This window comes from Dermochelys coriacea, chromosome 1 (genome assembly GCF_009764565.3).
Source record: "Dermochelys coriacea isolate rDerCor1 chromosome 1, rDerCor1.pri.v4, whole genome shotgun sequence".
Lineage (NCBI taxonomy): Eukaryota > Metazoa > Chordata > Testudines > Dermochelyidae > Dermochelys > Dermochelys coriacea.
The window spans coordinates 269,795,439-269,822,392 of NC_050068.2; the positions used below are offsets into that span (position 1 = coordinate 269,795,439).

Sequence of the window (26,954 nt, forward strand, 5' to 3'; positions counted from 1 at the left end):
AGACAGGGAAAAGATAAGTAACTCGCCCAAGGCTGCAGAGAATTGTGTAAGGGCTCATGATTTCCTGAGGCCACCAGACCATCCATGCACCTAGGAGCAGTGTTTTAGAACATTCTCTCATTACTCTTTTAAAATACAAGTGAGTTCTCATTTAATTTATCTTTTGTGTGTTTTTAATAGCAAACAACTGCTGCACCTGACATTAGGACTGATCCAATTCTCATTGACATCAATGGAAAGACTGCCACTGACTCCAGTGGTTGTTGGATCAGGCCCAGAATGCTAAAAGATACTTGAAATTAAGGTAAAAATCAGGGATACATTTGGTAGAGAGGCCCTGAAAATTACACAGAACACCCAAGCGTAAGTTTGAGGATACTTTCAGGCAGTTGGTAGGAAAAGAGGTGTCTTCTGAGATTTTTTTTTAACCCAGTTGCATGTCAGTTTAAACTTTAAAGTTTCATACAGAGAAAAGCTTTCAATTCCATTTAATACTGCCTCCTAGAGGATGACTGGAAGGAGAGGAGAGAAAACTGAAGTGACACCTCACTTGTGCCCCGCCTTCCTTTCACAGACAGCACCTGCCAATAGCAACATCTTCTTTCCCTCCCTGGAAGGTTCCTAGTGCATACCTCACTTACTCTGTACCCTCCCATCCCTAGCAGCTCCCATCACCTTCCCAAATCCCATTCATAATTCAGTCTGAAGAGAAGAAGAGAAAACAACCATCCTTTAAATCCATATTGCTAGCCTGAAGGATAAGTGTCCACTCCTAATATCTAATGGCCTCTTAAAGGCACACTAATGCTGATATGGCAATGGAGAAAAAGTAGCTTACATGTGTTGATAGATTCTTAAATTAACTTGTCAAAAACCTAAGAATCATCGTAGACAGCTGAAAGAAAATATCTTCTCAACCCACAATTGTAATCAAGAGAGCACATAAGATGTTGGGCTGTATTTAGAAAGGGATAGAGAATAATACTGAAAATATGTCATTACATACGCCAATGATACACTCTCTCGTAGAATACTCTGTTCATTTTGGTCACCCCATTTCAAAATGGATATAGGAGGACTCAAAAAGGTCCAGAGAAGGCCAGCAAAGACTATTAAAGACACAGAAAGACTTCTGTATAGCAAGAAATTAAAATGATTAAGACTATTCAATTAAGAAAGGAGACAAAGAGGTGACATGAGACCATTACGTGGTTTAAAGATCAAGTGGGCACCCCATTTACCCTTTCATAATAAAATAACAAGTAGACACCCTACTACATAAAAGTAAACAATTTTTAAAAAATGATTAAAGGAAATATTTTTCTATGCAATGCAGAATTAACCTGTGAAACTCACTGACACAAGACATTTCTGAGACAAAGAAATTATGACTTTAAAAATCAGACATTTCCTTGTATAAGGTTATCATCCACATGTGCTCTCTAAAAAACTCTCCTGGAACATTTTCATTTAAGCTCAATGGAGTTATGCTTTACTGAGGAGCAGACACTCTAAACATTTGTTACCAAAGCCCTTAAGTGTGCCTTGAAGAAAAGAATTTGTAAAGTCAGCAACCACATACATGTCAGGTCAAATTTTGTTGCTTGTTACTTGATACACAGCAATTGGCAATGTGATTAGTACTTTATACAAGGTATCCATTCAAGAGCACTGACAGAATGACAGGTAGCCAACAAACACAAGCAGTTTCTGTTTCTCAATTCACCTTACCTTAGGTGACAGCCTAAATGAGGGAGCAGCTGGGAACAATCACACACAACGTGTGTGATAGGCCTGGTACAGTTAACAGATTGCCTTTTATATAGGTGGTACAAACGTGTGGTTTTGTAGCGGGTGGTTCTGAGTTCCCTCTTTGCTGTTGCCATGATGTTCCAGTATAATGACAACAATGAAGTCCTAGGAAACCAAATATTTGTGACAATATACTGTACGACTGAAAAGTGCAAAACAAATTCTAGACACCGGATACTAAGTTCTGCTCATCCACACCTGCAACCAAGCTCAAATGCCAAGCATAGGGTAGAATGTTTCTTGCTTATCTGTGCCTGATTCTGTAGGTCTTATACATCTCAAGAAGCAAAGGCACTTTCTTGAGTCACCTTAAAAGTTGGCAAAAAGAAAAGGAGTACTTGTGGCACCTTAGAGACTAACAAATTTATTAGAGCATAAGCTTTCGTAAGCTACAGCTCACTTCATGCATCCAATGAAGTGAGCTATAGCTCACGAAAGCTTATGCTCTAATAAATTTGTTAGTCTCTAAGGTGCCACAAGTACTCCTTTTCTTTTTGCAAATACAGACTAACACGGCTGCTACTCTGAAACCTTAAAAGTTGGGGGAGTTTCTCATATATTCCCTCACTAGACAATGACTAGTGCATACCTTCCTGCCTCTGCATGATCCAGATTGGTATGTCCTGGACAAGAATAGTCTGGGCAAGGGGCCTGGGGCCGTTTCTGGCCAGACTTCATGTGCATACAGTATTAACTAACTTTACATCATTAATCTTTGTTTGGAGACAAAACCAAAATATGGCTAAACATTTAACTGAAAAGGCTGATCACTAACCATCATTTGGGTTGGCTAATCGCAATCATTCCCCGTTTTAACATTTGGAGAGGTCACACTGTGCAGCATCTCCCACCTGGGCCACAAAAATGAAGATTGGGTATAGAACATGACTGCCCTTTTGTCTTACTCCAGGTTAATGACTACATCACTGTGAGGATTGCAGGGCGCTTTGCTATTAGCTTGGTCTACAAGTGGCAACATGAAAGCGTGCGGTTGTCTTTGTCACCACTACAAGGTGTGGCTCTTCCACAATTAGAAGAACTGGTATGTTGCAACTGCTTGCAATCAAGAGCCATTAAAAATGTCAGTCCGTGTACAGCCTGTGAGACTAAAGAGTTTTCACTGAGTCAAAAGAAAAGGAGTACTTGTGGCACCTTAGAGACTAACAAATTTATTTGAGCATAAGCTTTCGTGAACTACAGCTCACTTCATCCGATGCATTTGAATGCATCCGATGAAGTGAGCTGTAGCTCACGAAAGCTTATGCTCTAATAAATTTGTTAGTCTCTAAGGTGCCACAAGTACTCCTTTTCTTTTTGCGAATACAGACTAACGCGGCTGCTACTCTGAAACCTGTCACTTCACTGAGTCAGTAGCCCTTATTATTATTATCTCTTTCCCCCTTTGCAGTCCCTGCTAATAGGTATGGATAAATATAGCTCTACTAGGAGCCTCTGTTTATTAGCAGTCTACCCCTGACTTCACTAGAGATGCACACTGACTCAATTAGAGGAAGAAATATGGAAAAAGTGAATTTGTAAGTGCAGCCACTCACCCTTAAATATCTATTTTGCAGTGGAGTTAAAATCAGATTGTAAGCATCTTTCTGATTGTTTTAGAAATTAATCCTTTTTGATATATGTGAACAAACAGTAGTTAAAAATTACAAAAAAAAAACAGGTAGTTTTGATTCTCATCTAGCAATGTAACTGGCTTGATTGTTTCTTAGAAAACAATTTTTATTTTAGAAAAAATTCCATGTACGTTAGCACTTAATAGGGCTTTATTATTGGCAAACTTAGCAAAAATACAACTATCAACAGCTTGCTCTTGGCAGGGACTGTCACTTACTGTTATAGATATATGTGTTTGTATCACAGAACTGCCTAGAGGTTCCAGTCAGAGGATCTGGGCCTCATTTTGCTAGCAGCCTACACACATATACTGAAAAGGTGCATTTGTACAGCATCTAACATAGTCTGACCTTAATTCTGATTGGGGCATGTTACACTGCATTGTAAACCTGAATCTTTGGGACCTGGGCTTGCAGACTTGGTGGGTACATCTAATACTAAAAAAAAAAAATAAAAAAAAAAATATCCCACAGCAGCAAGTCTCAGAGCCTAGATCTACTGACTCTTGCTCATGGGGTTCACACTACAGGGCTAAAAATAGCAATGTAGATGTTCCCACTTGGACTGGAGCCGGGTCAGAGACCCCCTCACCAGGTCTCAGAGTCCAGACTCCAGCCCAAATGGGAACACCTACATTGCTATTTTTAGCCCCATAGTACAAAGCCTGCAGGCCCCAGTCAGTAGATCTGGGCTCTCAGACTCGCTGTCACAGGTATTTGGGGGTGGTTGTTGTTGTTTTTACAGCATAGACACACCCAAAGTTTCCAAGCCTAGGCTTGAGTGTCTACACTACATTGTAAACCTGGGCTTACCATTACTGGACCTGGTCTCACAGCCATGCTAACACGTCCATATTGCACTACACAGACCTTCTGACTTGGGTCTGCAACTTGAGCTGCAGACACACTGCAAAATGACAGGGCTTGGACCTCAGTCACAACAAGACTTAGGCTCTGACCCAACTCCCTACCAGAGTCCTAGGACCTGGGTCCTGAGTGCTTGCTTACCCGAGTCAGACTGATTTGTGTATGGACAGAAGGGATCAAACCTTTTTGTTTATCTAGCCCTTAGTGATCATGTAACATATCAAAAAAGTTTTCTATTTTTTCTCTCTCTTTTTTCCAGGGCCAGATACGCACCAGAGTTAAACTTTCATCCAAATCAGCTAAAGAATTCTCTAAAGTAAGCAGGAAAAAATTGAGAGAGAAAGAAACAAAGAAGGTTCTAAAGAAAGAAGTAAGCAGCAATCAAAAACTCAGTACTAAGACAGCTAACAATCTTTCTGGAATATTTTTTGCATCTCTTTCTTTTCTAACAATTACTTGTTTGCAGCTGTGTTTAAGTCCTTCCCACACAACCATCTTGACACTGAAATTTAAAGATATTCCTCCCCAGTTTTCTTTTCTTTTCTTTTCTTTTCTTTTTTTAAGGCCTACTAAGAGTAATGCCCTAAAACTGTAAGGCCAGATCCTCAGCTGGTGTAAATTGACTTCAGTGGAACTCTGCTGATTTACACCAGGTAACAATCTGCCCCATTGCTTATTATGGAAGTATCTCTTACTATGTACTAGTTATTGTACAAATACAATGGGTCCAATATCTGGTTGGGTTTTTTGCTATGACACAAATAAGAGTCTATTAATGATTAATCTATTGTCTGATAACCCTCTTGGATAATAAGGTCCAGTTAAGTATGTCATCTATTTCATCCACAGCTACAACTACCATTATAACATATTTCGATATTCATTCTTGCCAAGAGGGACTGGCTAAGCATTAGGTATGAAATACCTACACTCTACTGGTTAGAATCCTAGGAGTGTTGACTCAGCCCTTCTGTGGTAGATAAATGAGGGGCAGCGGAACAAGGGGGCAGTGGGAGCTAGTGCCCCTGATCTATGTTTCTGCACCTGTGCGACATTTCTTGGAAGTGGCATTGAGGTGAAAGCAGGACCTGGAAGCTGGAGTAGATGTTATAATGCCCTGCATCAGGCCAGGGAGCAGGTAGGAAAATGCTCCCACTGCTGAGGCTCAGTAGTTCCCTTCACTCATCCTCCTATCCGTGATATCCCGTCCTCCACCTGCTTCCCACGTAGAGGGCCACTACTCGGCACCCCCCATTCAAATCACACTTCTGCTGCCTCCGTGATAAACTGAGGTCCATGCAGAATGGGGATCCTGCGTATCAGAGTTTAAAAAATGAAGTCTGTCTCTTATTTGTGGACATTCTTTGCTTTCTGCAAGAGGAGTGGGTTCCCCTAGTGTCCTGAGTAAAATTCTCCCACACCTTGTTTTGTGCAGAATGCAGCATGCTGGTTGACCACCAGGCTTGACCATCCAACCAAGATGCTGCATTCCTATAGTATTCTATATAAAAGTTTTAAATGCCCCACTGAACTCAGGATAGATCGTCTTTGTGTCACAAAAGGTGTTATCATGATCAGGGGGTTCACAAGTGAAGGAATTTGTGGAGTCAAAGTTGGAAAAGCAAAAAAAAAAACCGAACAACCCCCCACCCCCCAAAAAACCCAGATTTTTGCTTAGTGTTGACTTCCATCCATTTATATTCCAATTTGTATAAAACATTTAACTTAGAAAGTTCAGAAATGTATTTTGAGAGTAATAAGAGCCAGGTAAATGTGTACATCAATGTTTTAAAAAGAAAAACAAGAAGTTACCACAAATCATTCTGGTGAGTTAAATTAACCTGACATTTATTCACCAACTCTAACATAGAGGGTGAGAGAAGACACCTTGTTCCTTCTAACTTACTTGCGGGCAATGCCCATTATAATAATATCTCTACCCCTTAGCAATCCCTGTCAGATTGCCATCTGAAATGCCACCAAAACAAGACCTGCAGAGAGTTGACAAGAAAATAAATGGAGCAAGGAGGGGAGTGCAGAACTAGGGGAGGATGAAGCACTGGGAGGAGATGCTTAAGGGACTTAAGAATCTAAATCTCCTTTAGGAAAGTGACTTAGGAGCCTAAATTGCAGTGAGTCTTGGGCCCTAAGGCCCAGATCCTCAAAGGTATTTAGGTACTTAACTCTCATTTAAAACAATGGGAATACAGTTGCGGATCTGGGTCTACGTGCTTAAGTCACATCTGAAAATGGGACTTTGGTGCTTTTGAAAATGTTATCCCTGAGCACAATTGCATCATGCTAATTAGTCAATTACAGTTTTGGCTTTTAGCCAGCTTCTGGACTTCAATAAAACCGGAAGTAATATTTTAGAAAACCAGTTTTTTCTGAATTTTGAATTTGTGTTGCTAAGCAGTTTATGCAAATAATTTTGGTTCATTTTTAGCAGTTTAGTTAGTACAGTAGAAGTTGTATTAAATGGATGAAACTCTTTTCTTGTCTTTATTTCCAATTAGCTTACAAAGTGAGCTACTCATAAAAATTATAGTTTAAGCTTCCTGTGTCTAAATTAGTAGATGCTATATGGGTTTCTCGGCAATGCTTAACCACTGCACCAAAAAACACTCTCATTCACTCACTCTGTCTTGTGCTTTAAATCTCTGTATTGCTTTTGGAAGCAACAGTTCAGATTTGCAATTGTGCATTGTGCTCCAGGTATCTATCCTGCGGGTCCCAGCACAGTTCATTTGAGAAATTCTGAAAGACTGTCTGGGAGCCCAGGGGAACTGTGAGAAGAAAGGTCATTAGACCCCAGGTATCAGTGTAATTTTAAGAGCTTTTTTTCAAAACGGAGGATAGGATGAGCATTTAATCCATCACTCCTGGCTCAGCAATGTTTTACGCTTCACTGTTTCTGGATCAACTGTCTTATAAGATCTCACTCCGACACCGGGTTAATTAACAAACTCCACCTTTATTGTGGCTGCTTACAACATGGCTTCTTCAGCCTCATGGCTTCTCAGACAGTTCCCCAGGAGGTGTCATTTCCAAATAGTTCCCCCGCAGAAAACAGTATGCGGTCTGCTGGCACTTGCATATTGTTACATCCCTTCTCTTTTAAAGAAAGCTGTTAAACACACCAGCAATAACGGATAATGTAATCTAACATATTCCTTTCAGATGCTGATCATTCTTGCAGTTACTTCATTCATCACTTTATCAGTCTGTCTAGCTACACAGCAGTACAACTTGGAAGTTCGTCACAAAATCCCTCAGATGAGCAGGTTTTATAACAGTCCATCCTCCTCTAGTATGGTATGGTTCACTGGTGCCTCCTTGGTGATGTCTTACTCCCATCTGGTCAACAACAGTTTCTAGGCATGGTGTTGCTCGAGTCTGTCAAAACACCCTCTTCCTTCTGTCTTTCCTCTGGCATGCCCCTGATGTTGTCTGCTTCTAACAGCTCTGGCTCAGGATTTTCCTGCTGTAGAACCCGAAGACATTTGTTGTCCATATTGTCTTTAGAGATTTCTTTTATTTTTCTGAGGTGCCTATGGTTTTGCCTCACTATCTGTCCATTGTCTATTTGCACTTGATATGATCTTTGGTTTCCTGGTTGCACTATGGTAGCTTTGTGGCAAAACTTTATCCTGTTTTGTTAATGGTTGTTTATATACTTTGTTGCCTAGTTCCAGATCTGTCAGATCTCTTGCAGATGTGTTGTAGTAAAACACTTGCCTTTTTTGTTGGTTTCTCCATATTCGCCAAGTGAAACACCTGAGTACCAAGTGTCTAACAACCTTCTGCTTGTTGGCAAGAGTGTTTTAGGTCTCTGGCTCATCAATCTTTGTGTGGGACTAGAATTTAGGCCTTGCAAGGGAATATTTCTGTGATCTATTAGTGCTAAGTATGGGTCAGCCTCTGTTGTTTTTGCTTTTTTCAACAGTTTCTAATCAGTTTTTATTACTGATTCCACTTTGCCATTGCTTTGATGATACCCCAGTAAAGATGTTATGTGACCAAAATCCCAGTCCTTTCTGAACTTCCGGAACTCTCCTGAAACAAACTGAGGTCCATTATCAGAACAGAAAATATCAGGTATCCCATACTGTGCAAAGTGTACTTTTATCTTCTGCATGACTGTTATGGATCCTGTAGTCTATAGTCTATCTCCCAGAAATTGGAAACATACTCTACAATGATCATGTATCCTTTGTCTCCAAAGGTAAACAAATCTACTCCCACTTTTGCCCATGGTTTTTCTTGGAACTTTGTGTTGCCATAGGGTCTCTTTCGGTTGCCTTCCTAGGATCTGCATACATCACACTTTTCTATGAACACCCATAACTGTTCATTCATTCCCGGTCAGTACATAGTCCTTCTGGCTCACCTTAAGCAACCTTCAATTCCCAGATGTGATGAATAAACTTTATGCATATTCTCATTGCTAATAGCTGCTAGAATAACTGCTCTTTCTCCCTTAAATATAATGTCGTTCTATATACATAACTTATCTCTTATCTGAAAGAATGGTGTTCTCTCTTTAGGTGCTTGATCTTTTGTCACTGGCCATCCTTGTAGGATCATGAGTTTCAATTTCTGCAGCATTCTGTCTTGCTCTGTACCTCTTTCAACCTTTCTTCCAAGATAAGTAAGTACTGTACCATATTAACTGTCTCCACCTCGGCCTCTACGGATCTCTCCTGGCTGGGTTCTGGCAAGTATAAATGGCTCAAGGTGTCTGCCAACATCAAGTTACTGCCTGGGCAATACTTGATCTGTACATTGTAACTCTACAGTTGCATCATCATCCACTGTGTGTGTTTTGGTGCACTGAGTAATGGCTTTCATGAGGGTTATGGCAGATTGTACATCCATGGTGCAACTGTAAATGTATTGGTGACATTTTTGCATTCCAAAGAGTATTGCTAACAACCTCTTTTTCAATTTGAGCATAGGTTTTCTCTGTCACAGACAATGCTCTGCTTAGAAACGCAACAGGTTGTCCTTCTTGCAGCATGGTAGCCCCTAGACACGACTCGGATGTGTCACACTGCAGCATCAGGGTTTCTCTGCGATGTAATGTTTCAAAATGAGAGCCTTCTCAATCATCTCTTTTGTTTTCTGGAATACTTGCTTGTGTTGGTCTGTCCACTCCCATATGGTGGCTCAATGTGTCAGCTCTTTCAGGATCTTACAGCTCTCAGATAGATCGCTGCAAAACTTGGCTAAATAATTGACCATTCCCAGGAATCTTTGGACTCCTTTAATATTGCTGGGTCTTGGCATTTCTCTAATTGCCCTCACTTTCCCTGGGGCTACTTTCAGGCCTTTGGAGGTCAACAAATGTCCAGTGTAGGCCATCTCAGTTACTCTCAACCTGAGTTTGTCTGAGTTCAATTTAATATTCTTTTTTCTGAATCTCTGTAAAAAAATGTAGTAATTTGCAATCGTAATCTTGTTGTGCTTGTGCTGGATCTTCACCCTCAATCAGCACATGCCAGAATTCATTTTCTACATTGCATACTATAAAAAGTCTCATTTTAGACAGATCTATTAATATGTCCTCAATTATAGGCAGATGGAAATAGTTCTGTTTCAAAGCTTTGTTTAAAGGCTTTAGGTCTAGGCATCGTCTCAGTTTTCCAGATGGCTTCATTACCGCCACAAAACTGCTTATCCAGTCTATGCTCTTCTCAACAGGCTGTGTAATTCTACAATTTTGTAGGCTCTGCAGTTCATCTTTCAGTGGCTGTAGGTTTTGCAATGGGTACTTTTTTTGGCAATTTAACTGGCTTCTCACTGGTGTCAATCTCTATTTTATAAACACCATGTAGTGGTCTGTCTCCTTGAAACACGTCCCTATAGTCCCTCTGTATCATCTCCTAGTCCCAGATAATACCATCCAAGGTATCTTCAGACACCCTGCTGTCCACTTCCATTATGTTTTGAACTGTATTTTTATCAGGTTCATGGCTTAGGCAGCCTTGTTGCCCAGAAATGGTACTGTTGTCTTATCATCTATGACCACAAAATCCAGACTTCCTTTTTGTTCCTTGCGTTTTAGAATTTTTTACATTTCCTCATAGGCTTTAATGTGGTATGGTTGTACATTAACCATCTGTTAACAGTCTCTTCCAACCATATGTCTGAGTTTATCAGACGGATCAGGATAATGTTACAATTTGCACCACAATGTAATTGAAATCTTATCACTTTCTTCCCAGGTAACTTGGCTGCATACAACGATTTCTGGTGCTTACTAGGGTCTTCTTGCTCTGTGTTTACCATCTGTTTGGTCACCCACATAATGACCTCATACTCACTGTTGCACTCTTCGGTTACTGTGTGTACTTTAATTTGTTTTTCTTCCCTCGGGACAAACACTTGGCTGCAAAATGATTACATTGGTCACAGCTATGGTATTTTCCCCATAATCTAGACACTTTTCTTTCTGTCTTGTGTTTTCTCTACCACAGTATTTGCATGCGTCTGTAACCTAATCATCTACTAATGTTGTATTGGTTTTTGATTTCTTTCTTATGTATTGCATAGACAGTTTCTGCTGACTGCTCTTCCAGGGTTCTAATCCGCTCTTTGGATAGCTCTGCAGCCCTGCATATCTCCTAGCTTTCCCCCAAAATTAAGACAGCTTTCCCATAGCAACCGGTACTTGTGAGTCTCATATCCCATATGCTATCCGGTCTCTTATCAATGAATCTTTAATATTTCTAATATTGCAACTGAATGCTACAACTTCTAAATCAGTGCTGTACTCATCTATCTGGCACCTGCAGCTGCTTGATCCCAGGTAAAGAAATTATATCCTCCCACCACTTCATTCTTCCTAGGGGGGTCCGCCCTGGTGAAAACTGGACAGTCTAAGGGGGGGCCATGGCCCGCTGGCCTCCCCTGTTCTGGTGCCACTGATTTGCGGGTTTAATATCTCTAGAGGCTTCAGTGCTTCCATTTTCTGTTATCAGCCTTGCCTTGTAAAACAAACGGTGTATTCACAGCAGTATTCTGCTCTCTGCAAAGCAAGTCTGAACAGTCTCTCCCGCGGTGTAGGACTTGATTAGCTCTGCCACTATGTTTTATGCTTCATTATGTTTGAATCACCTACCATATAAAATTTTACTCTGAAACAGGGTTAATTAAACTCCAGCTTTATTGTGGCTGCTTACATCATGGAATTTTCAGCCTCATGGCTTTTCAGAAAGTTCCCAAGGAAGAGTCACTTCCAAGCAGTTCCCCCCAGGAAACGGTATGTTGCCTGAAAGTGTCTGCTAACACTCAAGCAACAGGTTTCAGAGAAGCAGCCGTGTTAGTCTGTATTCGCAAAAAGAAAAGGAGTACTTGTGGCACCTTAGAGACTAACAAATTTATTAGAGCATAAGCTTTCGTAAGCTACAGCTCACTTCATCGGATGCATAAAGTGGAAAATACTGTGGGGAGATTTCTATACACAGAGAACATGAAACAATGGGTGTTACCATACACACTGTAACGAGAGTGATCACTTAAGGTGAGCTATTACCAGCAGGAGAGCGGGGCGGGGGGACCTTTTGTAGTGATAATCAAGGTGGGCCATTTCCAGCAGTTGACAAGAATGTCTGAGGAACAGTGGGAGGTGGGGGGGGGGGGGAGAATAAACATGGGGAAATAGTTTTACTTTGTGTAATGACCCATCCACTCCCAGTCTCTATTCAAGCCTAAATTAATTGTATCCAGTTTGCAAATTAATTCCAATTCAGCAGTCTCTCGTTGGAGTCTGTTTTTGAAGTTTTTTTTGTTGAAGAATTGCAACTTTTAGGTCTGTAATCGAGTGACAAAAGAGATTGAAGTGTTCTCCGACTGGTTTTTGAATGTTATAATTCTTGACGTCTGATTTGTGTCCATTTATTCTTTTACGTAGAGACTGTCCAGTTTGACCAATGTACAAGGCAGAGGAGCATTGCTGGCACATGATGGCATATATCACATTGGTAGATGTGCAGGCGAATAAGCCTCTGATAATGTGGCTGATATGATTAGGCCCTATGATGGTGTCCCCTGAATAGATATGTGGACAGAGTTGGCAACGGGCTTTGTTGCAAGGATAGGTTCCTGGGTTAGTGGTTCTGTTGTGCGGTGTGTGGTTAGTGGTGAGTATTTGCTTCAAGTTGGGGGTTGTCTGTAAGCAAGGACTAGCCGGTCTCCCAAGATCTGTGAGAGTGATGAGTCGTCCTTCAGGATAGGTTGTAGATCCTTGATGATGTTTTGGAGAAGTTTTAGTTGGGGGCTGAAGGTGATAGCTAGTGGCGTTCTGTTATTTTCTTTGTTGGGCTGGAGACATGTAGGTAGGAATAGCGGTCAGTAATTTTCCGGTTTAGGATGGTGTTTATGTGACCATTGCTTATTAGCACCATAGTGTCCAGAAAGTGGATCTCTTGTGTGGACTGGTCCAGGCTGAGGTTAATGGTGGGATGGATATTGTTGAAATCATGGAATTCCTCCAGCTTTCATCCAGACCACACCACATGATCTATTGTCTACAGCCAAGCTCTACGATACAACCACATTTGCTCCAACCCCTCAGACAGAGACAAACACCTACAAGATCTCTATCAAGCATTCTTACAACTACAGTACCCACCTGCTGAAGTGAAGAAACAGATTGACAGAGCCAGAAGAGTACCCACAAGTCACCTACTACAGGACAGACCCAACAAAGAAAATAACAGAACGCCACTAGCCATCACCTTCAGCCCCCAACTAAAACCCCTCCAACGCATCATCAAGGATCTACAACCTATCCTGAAGGACGACCCATCACTCTCACAGATCTTGGGAGACAGGCCAGTCCTTGCTTACAGACAGCCCCCCAACCTGAAGCAAATACTCACCAGCAACCACACAAGAGAACCACTAACCCAGGAACCTACTCTTGCAACAAAGCCCGTTGCCAACTGTGTCCACATATCTATTCAGGGGACACCATCATAGGACCTAATCACATCAGCCACACTATCAGAGGTTCATTCACCTGCACATCTACCAATGTGATATGTGCCAGCAATGCCCCTCTGCCATGTACATTGGTCAAACTGGACAGTCTCTACGTAAAAGAATAAATGGACACAAATCAGACGTCAAGAATTATAACATTCAAAAACCAGTTGGAGAACACTTCAATCTTTTTGGGTCACTTGATTACAGACCTAAAAGTTGCAATTCTTCAACAAAAAAACTTCAAAAACAGACTCCAGTGAGAGACTGCTGAATTGGAATTAACTTGCAAACTGGATACAATTAACTTAGGCTTGAATTGAGACTGGGAGTGGATGGGTCATTACACAAAGTAAAACTATTTCCCCATGTTTATTCCCCTCTCCCCACCTCCCACTGTTCCTCAGACATTCTTGTCAACTGCTGGAAATGGCCCATCTTGATTATCACTACAAAAGGTTCCCCCTCCCCCCGCTCTCCTGCTGGTAATAGCTCCCCTTAAGTGATCACTCTCGTTACAGTGTGTATGGTAACACCTATTGTTTCATGTTCTCTATGTATATAAATCTCCCCACTGTATTTTCCACTGAATGCATCCGATGAAGTGAGCTGTAGCTCACGAAAGCTTATGCTCAAATAAATTTGTTCGTCTCTAAGGTGCCACAAGTACTCCTTTTCTTTTTGCTCAAGCAACAGCAATTTGTGCTGAAGCTTTCTGAAAATCTGTTACAAGACTGCTGAGGCAGCTGCATCAAGGCACTGGAGAGTGTTCCTCCTGCAGTGATTCAGAAACTGAGAACAGCAATAGGTAAAGTTTTGCTGCAAGAGTCACTCTTCTCCCCACCCCTTTTAAAGTAACCTATTCTGGCACTTGAAGTTGATGTTAATCAGTTGAAGTGCTGCTTTTGGGTCAGATGTAGCCCCAGCCAAGTGGGTCTGTGTGTTTTCAATGTCAAGTGCCAGCAGTAATGACTGCTTTATTCAAATGCATCCGATGAAGTGAGCTGTAGCTCACGAAAGCTTATGCTCAAATAAATTTGTAAGTCTCTAAGGTGCCACAAGTACTCCTTTTCTTTTTGCTTTATTCTATTGAAGCTAATGCTTGGACTCATTTGCCCCTCCCAACAAATTCAGGAATACATGAACAAAAAGGATGGTAAGGCAGGTCTTGGTGGCCCATCGTAGGAAGGAAAGTGCATGGTGTCAGAATTTCAAAAACTCTGGACCTTCTCAGAGTGGGCAGAAGGGAATCCTAGTTCCACCTAACAATATTGACGTTAATGATGTCTCCATCCACGTTGTGATTCTGGGCAGTCCTGCCTCCTCACACTTGTTATGCCTCACAAAACCACTCTCAGCTTAAAAATACCCAGAGAGATGTCAGAAGGTACAGCAGGTATAAAATAGAGGCAAAGCATGCTTTTGGGAGGCTGAGAGCCAAATGCAAATAGCTGCTGACTTACAATGTTAATTCAATGACTAATCAAGCCATTATAATGTCCTCCTCCTGCACTTTACACAATACTTGTAAAACCAAAAGGGAGGTCTTTGAACAATGGAGTGAGGAAGCAATGGGACTGGCAGCAGCCTAGCCAGACAAACAAGCTGTGGCAGACTCCAATATAATTTACAGTATCCACACCCTTCTTCTCTCATCGTACAACAGAGGACTAAGAGTATGTGTTATGATGCCAAACTAGATCACACAGTATAATGGATCAGACTAGAAGATGTTGGCATTTACTAGTGCCTGCTAACTTCCACTCATGGTGTATTGGATCCATTCTTCCTCTCGGAGACCCTAGTCTGATGTGAATTTGAAAAGCTCATTGTGGACTTCAGGAGAGGCTGTGATGTTACTTTATCTTCTACTGAAGAGTTATGAACCATCAAATTTAATTTAACATGCTGGCTGCACAAATGTGTGAACTTGCTTCTGGGTCACTTTTACAGGTGGTCTCATTCTGATGGGCTGAATTCATAAAACAGATGTACAAAATAAATCACAGACTGGAAAAACAAACAAACAAACAAAAAAAAACTTCCACTCATGGGAGCTTTGAAAAAATCTTCTCTATCTCCTCACTCTACTGATAACTTATATTCAAAATATGCTTTTAAATTAAAGGTCTCGTATATATTATAATTAGGGCTGTTGATTAATCACAGTTAACTCACGCAATTAACTAAAAAAATTAACTGTGATTAAAAAAAATAATCACAATTAATCACTGTGTACAATGCTTACTTTATATTCTTTTTTATTACAAATATTTGCACTATAAAAATGATACACAAAAATACTATTTTTCAATTCACCTCATACTGCAATCTCTTTATTATGAAAGTGCAATTTACAAATGTAGATTTTTTTTTTGTTACATTCAAAAACAAAACAATGTAAAACTTTAGAACAAGTCCACTCAGTCCTACTTCTTGTTCAGCCAATGGCTAAGACAAATAAGTTTGTTTACATTTATGGGAAATACTGCTGCCTGCTTCTTATTTATAATGTGAGAAAGTGAGAACAGGCATTCGCATGGCACTTTTCTAGCTGGCGTTGCAAGGTATATATGTGCCAGATATGCTAAACATTCATATGCTCCTTCCTGCTTCAGCCACTATTCCAGAGGACATGCTTCCATGCTGATGATGCTCATTAAAAAAATGTGTTAATTAAATTTGTGACTGAACTCCTTGGGGGGAGAATTGTATCTCTCTTGTTATGTTTTACCGATGTTCTGCCATATATTTCTAGTTACAGCAGTCTCGGATGATGACCCAGCACATGTTGTTCATTTTAAGAACGCTTTTGCTGCAGATTTGACAAAACGCAAAAAAGGTACCACTATGAGATTTCTAAAAATAGCTACAGCACTAGACCCAAGCTTTAAGAATCTGAAGTGCCTTCCCACATCTGAGAGGGACAAGGTGTGGAGCATGCTTTCAGAAGTCTTAAAAGAGCATCATGCCAATGCGGAAACTACAGAACCCGAACCACCGAAAGAGAAAGTCAACGTTCTGCTGGTGGCATCTGACTCAGATGATGAAAGTGAACATGCGTCGGTCTGCTCTGCTTTGGATTGTTATTGAGCAGGTCATCAGCATGTTCTCTGGAATGGTGGTTGAAGCATGAAGGGACATATGAATCTCTATTGCATCTGGCATGTAAATATCTTGCGATGCTATGCAAACTTCTGTTCTCACTTTCACGTGACATTGTAAATAAGAAGCGGGCAGCATTATTTCCTGCAAATTGTAACCAAACTTGTTTGTCTGAGTGATTGGCTGAAGTAGGACTGAATGGACTTGTAGGCTCTAAAGTTTTCCATTATTTTATTTTTGAATGTAGTTATTTTTTGTACATAATTCTACATTTGTAAGTTCAACTTTCATGATAAAGAGATTGCATGACAGTACTTGTGTTAGGTGAATTGAAATATACTATTTCTTTTGTTTTTCACAGTACAAATATTTGTAATCAAAAATAAATATAAAGTGAGCACTGTACACTCTGTATTCTGTGTTGTAATTGAAATCAATATATTTGAAAATTTAGAAAACATCAAAAAATTTTAAAAAATGGTATTCTATTTTTGTTTAACAGTGCGATTAATTGTGATTAACTTTTTAATCGCGCAAGCAATTAATCACGATTAATTTTTTTAATTGCTTGATAGCCCTAATTATAACATTATTTCAAGGCTGTTTGGGCAGCATTAAACATCAAATATAATTTTAACTGTGTTTTTTCTATTTTTCAAAAAAAGCCAAAGTTATCAGAGTTGGTGAAGACACTTGAAATTCCAGAGGAGAACATAAGCCATATAAATGACTTCAGTGCAGCCAGAGAATTAAGAAAACTACAGCGGAAGATCAAGACTATTTTGGATGACTGGCTGGAACATTATCGAATGGCTTTTGGTCAGTCACTGTAGAAAAAAATTTTAGTGATGATTTTAATAGTTTTCAGTTTGCTTTTACTTCAGCAGGTACCACAATGGACAAAATAGCTCAAGGCCTGTCCTTTCTCTTCTTGATCTGCAGTTTCAGACTTAATTTTATAGAGTGGCTTTCCGGCTTTAAAATATTGTGTATTGAAACAGATAGAAGGGCAGATTGTGACCGTCTTAATCACATTGGTGAACAGTTAATCACATGAAAGGGTCCGGTGAAGCCGAGGTGACTGTGAAGTAGGGTATCACTCAAGATTAGCAAGAGAGGTGGGTTCTGGCCTTTAATGAGGAAGGCACTAATGACAGTGTCACTTCCACATTTCTCTGGGTCAGTGGCACTGTAACTTTTGTTAGTGTTTGGGGTTAGGGAAAGAAATTTTTTTTAAAAAACAAAGACTATATTAATGGGTTTCTTTGGAGCTAGATATTTCGAACACATTTGCTACTACACTTCAGCAGTACATTATAATAATACATTAATTTATATTGGAATTCCTGTCTCTGCATGAAATTCATGTCTAGGCATTGGGCCAAAGTATGAATTATGCACCACTTAAGCCATATTTGGTCATTTAAGAGGAACTAAAGTGATGTATAGACCTCATGCTGGTCCTTTGCACGGGCATGAATTTCACCCACTGAACACTGGCTGCATAAGAGATATCTTAAACTAAATCCATGACACCATGGTCTTCTGGTTCAGTATAATCTGGCAATGCCTGTATTTTGTAGTCTCTGTATTTGATTACCTCCAAAGAGAAACATTCCATAATATTTGAGCCCTCTTGTAAGGAACATGAACTTCAATATCATCTTCCTTAGATATTATTTCATTTCTTTTATATCTTGTCAATATTGTTAATCCTGATGATTTGTATCAGTTCCCATGCATAAAAGTAGCTACCAGTAGAGCAAAAACATAGGTTTGGTTGTGGTTTTTACCCCCAACCAAAGTTACATCTGGTACAATAACCAGTCCTACACACTAAGAGCAAAATCTCTCTCAAAGCTGCCAGGTCCAGGAGCATGTGAAAAATATTAGAACCAAGATCTGCTACTTGAGGGAAGAATTTAGACTTAATTTCATAGTTGGTCTTGTGCTCCTGAATACACAGTAGAAGAGTTCCACTTACAGGCACATGACCACAGCCAATTGCAGAAGAAGGGCTTAGTTTTTTTGTTGGTTTGTTTTTTTTTTTTAATCTCCTAAGACTGACATCTAGGGTGTGATGGTGTATTTCAGAAATTGACTCGCCACACATTCACAAAATGCCTGGCCTTCCTCAGAGAGCTTTAAGAAAACGCACAGTGCAGTCTGCAGCTGCTTCCCTGGTTACCTCAATTGTACAGAGAGCACAAGAGAAGAACAGAGAGGACAGTGGAGCCCACAAGTCAGACAGCTCTCTTCTGCTAGCTCGTTTTCAATCAGCTCCTGCTCACAACATGCAGGGGGAGCTGTCGCCTTATTCTCCCAGGTAAAAAAATAAAATCATTTCTCACTGTCCACTGAAATGTTTCTATTATGAGAACTTAATTGTGCATTATGGTGAATTTTAGGTTATTCTAATTAAGCTTAATTATCAGTGGCATAGAACCAATTCTTTCACTGTATCCCCCCGTGGCATTGTAAAAATAATAAGAATAAGTTAGTGACAGGAAAACCATGAAAGGTTTGGGAAAGTATCCTGAACTGACCCTGGAATACAGTTTATATAAAACATTACCTTTACTGGATTATCATCATACCTTTATATTACAATAATATCCAACAGCTTCATTCAGGAGTGGGGCACCATTGTGCCAGAAAGAGATCTTGGAGTCTTTGTGGATAGTTCTGGGAAAACATCCGCTTAATGTGCAGCGGCAGTCAAAAAGCTTCACAATGTTCGGCACCAGTAGGAAAGGGATAGAGAATAAGACAGAAAATATCATAGTGACACTTTATAAATCCAAGGCACACCCACACCATGAATACTGATTGGAAAAGGTGCAGAGATGGGCAACAAAAATTATTAGGGGCAAGGAACAATTTCCATATGAGGAGAGATTTAAAAAAAACTGGGACTTTCAGCTTAGAAAAAAAGACAACTAAGCGGGGGGATATGAGTGGTCTATAAAATCATGACTGGTGTGGAGAAAAAGTGTTATTTACCCTTTCACACAACACAAGAACCAAGAGTCACCCAATAAAATTAATAGGCAGGAGATTTAAAACAAAGAAAAGGAAGTAAAAAGAAAAGGAGTACTTGTGGCACCTTAGAGACTAACAAATTTATTAGAGCATAAGCTTTCGTGAGCTACAGCTCACTTCATCGGATGCATCCGATGAAGTGAGCTGTAGCTCACAAAAGCTTATGCTCTAATAAATTTGATGAAGTGAGCTGTAGCTCACGAAAGCTTATGCTCTAATAAATTTGTTAGTCTCTAAGGTGCCACAAGTACTCCTTTTCTTTTTGCGAATACAGACTAACACGGCTGCTACTCTGAAACCAGAAAAGGAAGTATTTCTTCACACAAGGGGTGTCCCGAGCCTCTGCCAGAAGCTGGGAGTGCACAACAGGGGATGGATCATTCAATAATTGCCCTGTTCTATTGATTCCCTCTGAAGCCTCTGGCATTGGCCGCTGTTGGAAGACAGAATACTGGGCTAGATGGACCATTGGTCTGACCCAGTGTGGCCATTCTTATGTTTCTATGGGTTATATAGACACACAACTCAGACCCTGACCTGAAAATCTTGACTTTTAAGGCCCCAATCTCCCAAATGACTTCACATGGGCAATGTTACCTTGCACGAGGCCTAAGAAAACGTGAGATTTAGTTCTGCTCTGCCTAGAGTGCCTATTATACAACTCCCATTAACCTATTAGAGCCATGCAACTAAAACCAGAGAAATGTAAGGGATAATTTTTGTTCTCTGTGTAATCCATAGTCCTTATTCTTGCAGGTGTATGGTTCTGAATCCCCTCCTACTACCAACTAGATTGCTTCTTTTGTTCACACCAGTACATAACAGGTGACATCATTATCAGTTAAATGAAAAACGGATTTCACCCATGTATATGCACCATATATATGTACCGCAGAACACTTATCTGCTTTGTTTTCCTGACATTTAAACAACTGATTATTTATTGTTATTTTCTCTTGCAGAATTTCTTCTTTAGTAAACAGCAATATCAAACCAGATCAGCCAAATGTGCCTCAGTTCAGTTTAAATAAATACACCCCTGTATTACAGAACTCCTACGTATCTGGGTAAGGAAATCTGAACAGGCACTGGACAAGGTTGATTCTTAGTGACTTTAGACAAGCCATTTCTGGAGCTGGATCAACATCTTACAAACACTATTTGTTTTTCCTGTGATTCAACACCATTACGTCTGATTTCATTATAATACATTAGGAATCAGAGTAACTCTGTAAACCAAAGTAATTTACTGTTGTCATACTTGAGATATCTGCAGACAATGAGGTGATGTATAATGAGACTGTCACATTCCACTACTTCTCTCTTTTGAGGATTTGCTGCCATTTTTACTGATGCAGAGGTGCCATTAGCTATTTCCTTAAAGCAAATTTGCACTGTATTTTTCTTTTATTTAACTGAATATGATACACAAGCTCAATGATACCCCGCCATAGGTAAAGCAAGTAAAGGAACAACATATTCAAATTTACACATGACCAGCCTGTAATTCCATCAGCAGTCTGATATCATGAACCATGACACCAAAGCTCAAGTGGTTTCTTTTTGACTCCAGAATGCCAACATGGAATAATAACCCTGTTTTATGTCTATATTATACATAGATTAAAACAAATGTCTATTGTCTTCCTCCTGTATACGAGATCCCCTCTTCTCTTGACCCTCCTTCACACTTGTTTCTTATCCTTCTGTTATTTCCCTAAAAATCAGGCCTTCCACTCCTTACACCATACAGTATACAAGGTATAAGTATTGGATTCAAGCCAACATTTACTCATAGCTCTTTTCATTGCAATTCCTTACTCCTGGTACACTCATATAGGGACTGATCCAACACATTCCGATAACAACAGGAGTCTTGCCATTAACGTCAATGGGCTGTGGATCAGATTCGTAGGCTTCAAAATTCTTCTTGTTGCCTGCACCTTAGAAAAGATTTGCCTGCTGTGAGGAAATCATGTTGTGAAGCAGGCATGGCAGGTTCTCTTTTTTACTGAAGTTGTGTGTAAGCCTGCAGTGAGATAGTTCTTTGGCATTTTCCCAAGAAATAGGATGATAGCTTTGCACTTCTACAACACATCTCATCCAAGGACTTTTCAAACATGATCTAAGCTTCACACTACCTTTGTGAGATCAGTAACACTAATACCCACACAATCCATGCTTAACTTCTGTGACTAAATGATTAAAACATAAATACACTACAACTGGCTGTCTAAGGGCATGAGGCACATGAGACCTTCAGAAAACCAGGGAGTCAGACCAGCAGACTTTGAAGTCTGCATTCAGGGTTGAGCAATTTTCAAAGCCTACTTGGCCAGCTCATCCAGTTAGGGAGAGCACCATCCAGCTTTCCCCTCTGGCAAGCTCAGCAGCTCTGCTCCTGCAGAATTCAGGAACACCACAGCATCAGAGATTCGGTCACAGCTTTGGGAACGTCAGCCCTTCAACTAGCTGTGCATGTTGATTAAGCAGAGTTCAGAAAATGTAGGTTTGACCCTGCTGTGCTGTTTATAGATTATGGTTTAAAAGATGCTGTTCTCTGTATTCCGTTTATTTGACATTCTATTTAACTTGCTTCTGTTTTCACTTTAGGACCAAAGCCATGACTTGCCCTCTAATTTCCCCCCCTTTGCTTTCTATTTCTCATGACAGCGATAAGCTATTGTTTACATCCCACAGTACTTGCCCTATTGTCCTTCGGAGAATACTGGTGGGGCAGGAAGGAAAGATATGCAGATGTAGTAATCATCAGATTCCATATGTATCAGACCTGGAGTATGATCACCTTATTAACAACCAGATGTCTGCCCTGGAACAAATCATGGTGGTCTGTGTGTCTTCTTCATTGAAAACAAATGGGGATCCAAGTGAAGACAAATTAGAGCAGCTCCACGAGAGGAAGAACAGGAACCGAAGTATGCCATGTATTCAGGTGGGTTTCATGGGAGTTTAGCATATTTAAAAATAGTTTTTTAAAAAATAACCCTTGGATCCATTTGCTGTTTATCGTGTCACCAAAATCGGAACAGTTTTCTCACCATTTGTGTACTTGATACATTTGCATGGCTAGGAGAATACGGAGTAGTAAATTAATCTAAAGACTTTCTCTTCACATTTATGGGGTCAAGTTTACTATGGTATAAGGCAGGGGTTTTCCTTTTTCTTTCTGAGCTCCCCCCAAAACATGCTATAAAAACCCCCACAGCCCACCTGTGCCACAACAACTATTTTTCTGCATATCCAGTAGATTAAAAGCACAAGGCAAGCGTTAGGGGGTGGCAAGCTCAGTTGCTCAGGCTTTGGCTTCAGCCCCATGCGACTTGGGCTTTCTGCCCTGAGCCCCATGGAGTCTTAACACTGGCCCTGCTTTCCGGTTTATTTTGGCAGATCCCCTGAAACCAGCTCGCTGTCCCCCAGGGGGCCCCGGACCCATAGTTGAGAACAGCTGGTGTAAGGTACATGTCACAAAATGGGCATAAGCAACTCTATGTTGATGAAACTTATGTACAAAGCGACTGGAACAAGATGCAAGTTAAAAATTGGAGACAGAATAGTGCATGGTGGCTACTTTAACTTACACACTTTTATTGCTGTTTCTTGCATAATTTTTCTCTCAGTCTCTAGGGCCTTGTCTGCACGGAGGATTTCCTGATTTTTTTCCCCAGCAATGCTGGGAACGGAGCACTAGCAGAAATCTGATCCAGATGTTTCTATCATCATGTTATCTAGTCTTAGATGGCATGATGATAAAAATAAAGTGGCTGAGCTACACTAATGCTTCCCACCATTACTAGCATTGCTGAAGCTGCTGGAACAAGATTGGGAGGATTTCAGAAAATCCCACAAAGTTGCTGCCTGGATTGATGTGTACATAACACCAGTTTAAGCACCTGAACAGGTCCTTACTGATGTGTAACTTATGACCCCTCAGCAATTGGCCCCATAATATACATCAGTTTTAATTAATCTATATTTGGAAAAAATAGAATATAAGGGGTAAAATCCTGGTCCCATTGAAGTCAATAGGAGAACTTCCTTTGACTTCAGTGGGCCCAGGATTTTCATCCAAGAAGTTTAAAAGTGGAGGCTGGATCAAATACAAATTTAATATCTCCAGTCTGCAGACAGGAGTAGTACTGGCACCACTCTTAAGTATCTGCTAACAATTTCATGTCAGGGAGAGTGCCATACATGTGGTTCCACATAAAAGAGAGGGAAGGAGAGGCTCCTGGGTACAGGTGTATTCAAGCATGCATATTCCCTTCTGGAGACCTGGGTTCAAATCCAACTTGAATCTCCAGTAAAAATGGGGTTTTGTGTTTTCCATCCTAGTCCTCGGATATTTGTCCACTTCATAAAACCCTATACTGTAGCCTTCTAATTAGTTCCTTCATGCTAGCAGTAGGATCACTAGTATTTTGAAAGTCAGGACTCCAGCACATTGAGAACTAAATGAGAAGCTTGCATCATAGCTGGCTGCCATCCGTCCTTTCATAAGCACTAGATTTAATTTTAAACTTACAGTATGGCTTCTTTGAAGAAGTGGCAAATTAACCTAGAAGGAGAAATCCAACAATTATTAATACTATCTCCAAAAAGAAGTGTGCTCAGAACAGCTGCCTTCCTCAGTCAAAGAAGAAGATAATTAGTTCAGTTCAGCTCATCAGATTTGTGCAGAGGGAATATTATGCACTGATGATTGGTAGAATAAGATTTATAGCCTACATATTTCTATAATTGCTCTTCCTATGTTGCTTCAGGGTCGCCTGGACTCCTATCGTCTCCTCAAATATGACATCACCTCTGCAGATGAATTTACCGGTCATAAAGGTTCATTACTGGTGCAAAGGCATAATGTTGTTCCCGGCATGTTTTTGGTATGTTAAAACTGTTACCACTATCTACATATACAGACAAATTTTACTTTTAATGATATTACCACTATATTGGAACAAGACTAGGACTTCTGATTGTCACCATGCTGCACACTGTTTCTATTCAGCCCCTCTTGGCAGTAGCCAGAACAGTCTTTCTTCAGAAGTCCAGGGCCTTGCCACTGTCATGCCTTGATTTTAGCTATTGGCAATATAGCACTTGGGATACAAATTGCAGTACTCTAATTCTGCCTAGCAGAGGACTGCTGTACACATGCCGCTAGTTAGTTCTTTAGAATATGAACCATGTTTCTCTTTCAGTTTCAATTACAGCAGTTAGTTTTTATCGTGTTTCTATTAACGTGGCTCTATTTCATCTATTGCAAAAAAGCTTTGAAGGCATATCAAATAGGATATCTCAGTCTTTAACAAGGGAAAAAGCATGACCTTTCAATCTTATTGAAAACCTTTTGCAAATCAGGAAGGAGTTTAAATCAAACGTACACATTGGCTAGTTTTAGGTTTAATATAGTATTGTGCCAGGTTTGAATTCATTAGAACCCAAGGTAGAAGACATACTAATCCTTTAATACCTGAGTGACTGATGCAAAGATTTGGCCATAATAATGTATGTTACAACTCAGCAATAGTTATAAAAACTATACAGAAGACTTGATTCTTCAGCCCTTTAGTCCCATGCAATATTTGGCTAAGGATGGATAAATATTGTTGACCAGCACTCCTTTATTATTACACTGGGATCAAATTTAGTCCCTGAATCTCCATGTAACCACCACAAATACTACTTTTCCTTTAGTTATTCTTTGTTTCTTTCTTTTAACAAAAAAAGTTTCCATGAATGACATAGTGGTTATTTCCTGTAAACCTGTTACTGATAGAGAGCAACAATAATCATTTCCTGCATTTGCTCAATATGAATTTTCAGTACTTGCTATGGCATTCAGAGTATAGGAGCTTTAAATATATTCTCCATTCCTGAGAAGAGTAACATTAAAAACTGTTTCCATCAGTGAGAAGCCAATTATTACTTTTAAAACAAAAGGCAAAGAAAAACATTCCACATGAATATGCCCATCCGTGATCAACTTATCCATCCACTGGGTGACACTATGGATCCACACAAAGTTACTAGATTGCATCTAAAACTGCAAAAAGTGTGTCTAAGGAAGATAAAATTTAATGTTTGACATTTAATTTCTCTACACAATATTGCCACGTGTAGCATTTTGCATAAAATATGTTAACTTCCTCCTTGATGGTGAAGGGTAAATTTGTCAGATTAATGATATAACTAAAAAGTGGAAAAAACAAAGCCCCCACTCTATATTTACAGAGCTGATCGAGATCAGTGAAAAATAAATAGGTCATTTCTTAATGAGTGGAAAAGGAGACAATACGAGGTAGCTGAGCCCAATGTGTAGTTCATTGGGCATCACCACACATGTGCCAATGGAAAAACATGTATGATAAAACATCAGAGTCTGAATGAGCCACCAGCTTGTGCTACAGATGAGCACTGCTATAACAGGGCTGAGTAAAGATGCTAGCCAGCTACACAGAGATGTTTTGGCTTTGTTCCATATGACTGTTTTTGCATTTCCATATGGAAGTGGTTTAGTGAATATGAAAAAAAAGTTAGGAGGATAATGTAAAACTTTATGATTAATGTTAATCCAAATGTTTACAGCAGTCCATGAACTTGCCTAACATTCACAGTCATTTAGAACGTGTAGACAATGAATAGATAGCAGTGATCAATCTGACAGAATGAAATTTCTCCTTATTCTAGAAAGATGAACCACCACTGTGTGTTCAGTATCAATTCTATAGCCAGGTCTGATAGAGATAAAAGTAGTACATGGAGTCCAAATGCAACTGGAATTGATCTACCTGTATGGCCTTGATTATTCCTCCTAGAAATAGGATGTAATCAGCAAGATTGTTAATGTCCAGAGATGTTTTCTTAAACAAGGACCTAACCACCACATGTTTAGGCATGGCTGGCAGCTTGGCTTTCTGAAAAGGGGTAGGTTTCAGAGTAGCAGCCGTGTTAGTCTGTATTCGCAAAAAGAAAAGGAGCATCCGATGAAGTGAGCTGTAGCTCACGAAAGCTTATGCTCAAATAAATTTGTTAGTCTCTAAGGTGCCACAAGTACTCCTTTTCTTTTTGTAAAGGGGTATTAACAGTCCTTTTCAATAACAGTCCCAGTGCCTTTCCACTGGCAAAACAACCAACCAGAAAAGAGATTTGTCAATTTCATAGATGACTGGTTACAACTCCCTAAGCATACCCAAAATCTTAAAAATGAAACTGGGTAAAAAACAATCCATACAAAATGGTGCCTTCCTTACTATTCCTATGGAAGATTCAAACTAAACTGAATCAATTGGTTTTAAGAAATAAATTGATGATTCCCTATAGCAAGAACCAGGTGACTTTCCATGCTGAGTCAGTGCAAGTTAATCTGCCAAAAAGATTGGTGGCAATTTAGGAAAGTTTCACCAGCATGGCCAAGGAGGAGAAAATGTGACCACAGCCATGCCACAGAAATGCAAATATTCTCTATGATCCCTTTGATCAGATTTACGTGAA

General features: G+C 40.0%; 1 protein-coding gene across 2 annotated transcripts in view; it reads left to right on the forward strand.

Annotated features, from left to right (window-relative positions):
* Positions 1–26,954, forward strand: part of LOC119862816 (uncharacterized protein C3orf20-like) — a 79,942-nt gene that overhangs the window by 17,164 nt on the left and 35,824 nt on the right. For both annotated transcript variants that reach the window (XM_043492133.1, XM_043492127.1), the window contains exons 10-16: positions 2,723–2,854; positions 4,570–4,680; positions 17,069–17,222; positions 18,498–18,729; positions 20,408–20,512; positions 22,119–22,398; positions 24,227–24,343. In XM_043492133.1, the coding sequence (XP_043348068.1) occupies positions 2,723–2,854; positions 4,570–4,680; positions 17,069–17,222; positions 18,498–18,729; positions 20,408–20,512; positions 22,119–22,398; positions 24,227–24,343 (1,131 nt within the window). The remainder of the gene's footprint in view (positions 1–2,722; positions 2,855–4,569; positions 4,681–17,068; positions 17,223–18,497; positions 18,730–20,407; positions 20,513–22,118; positions 22,399–24,226; positions 24,344–26,954) is intronic.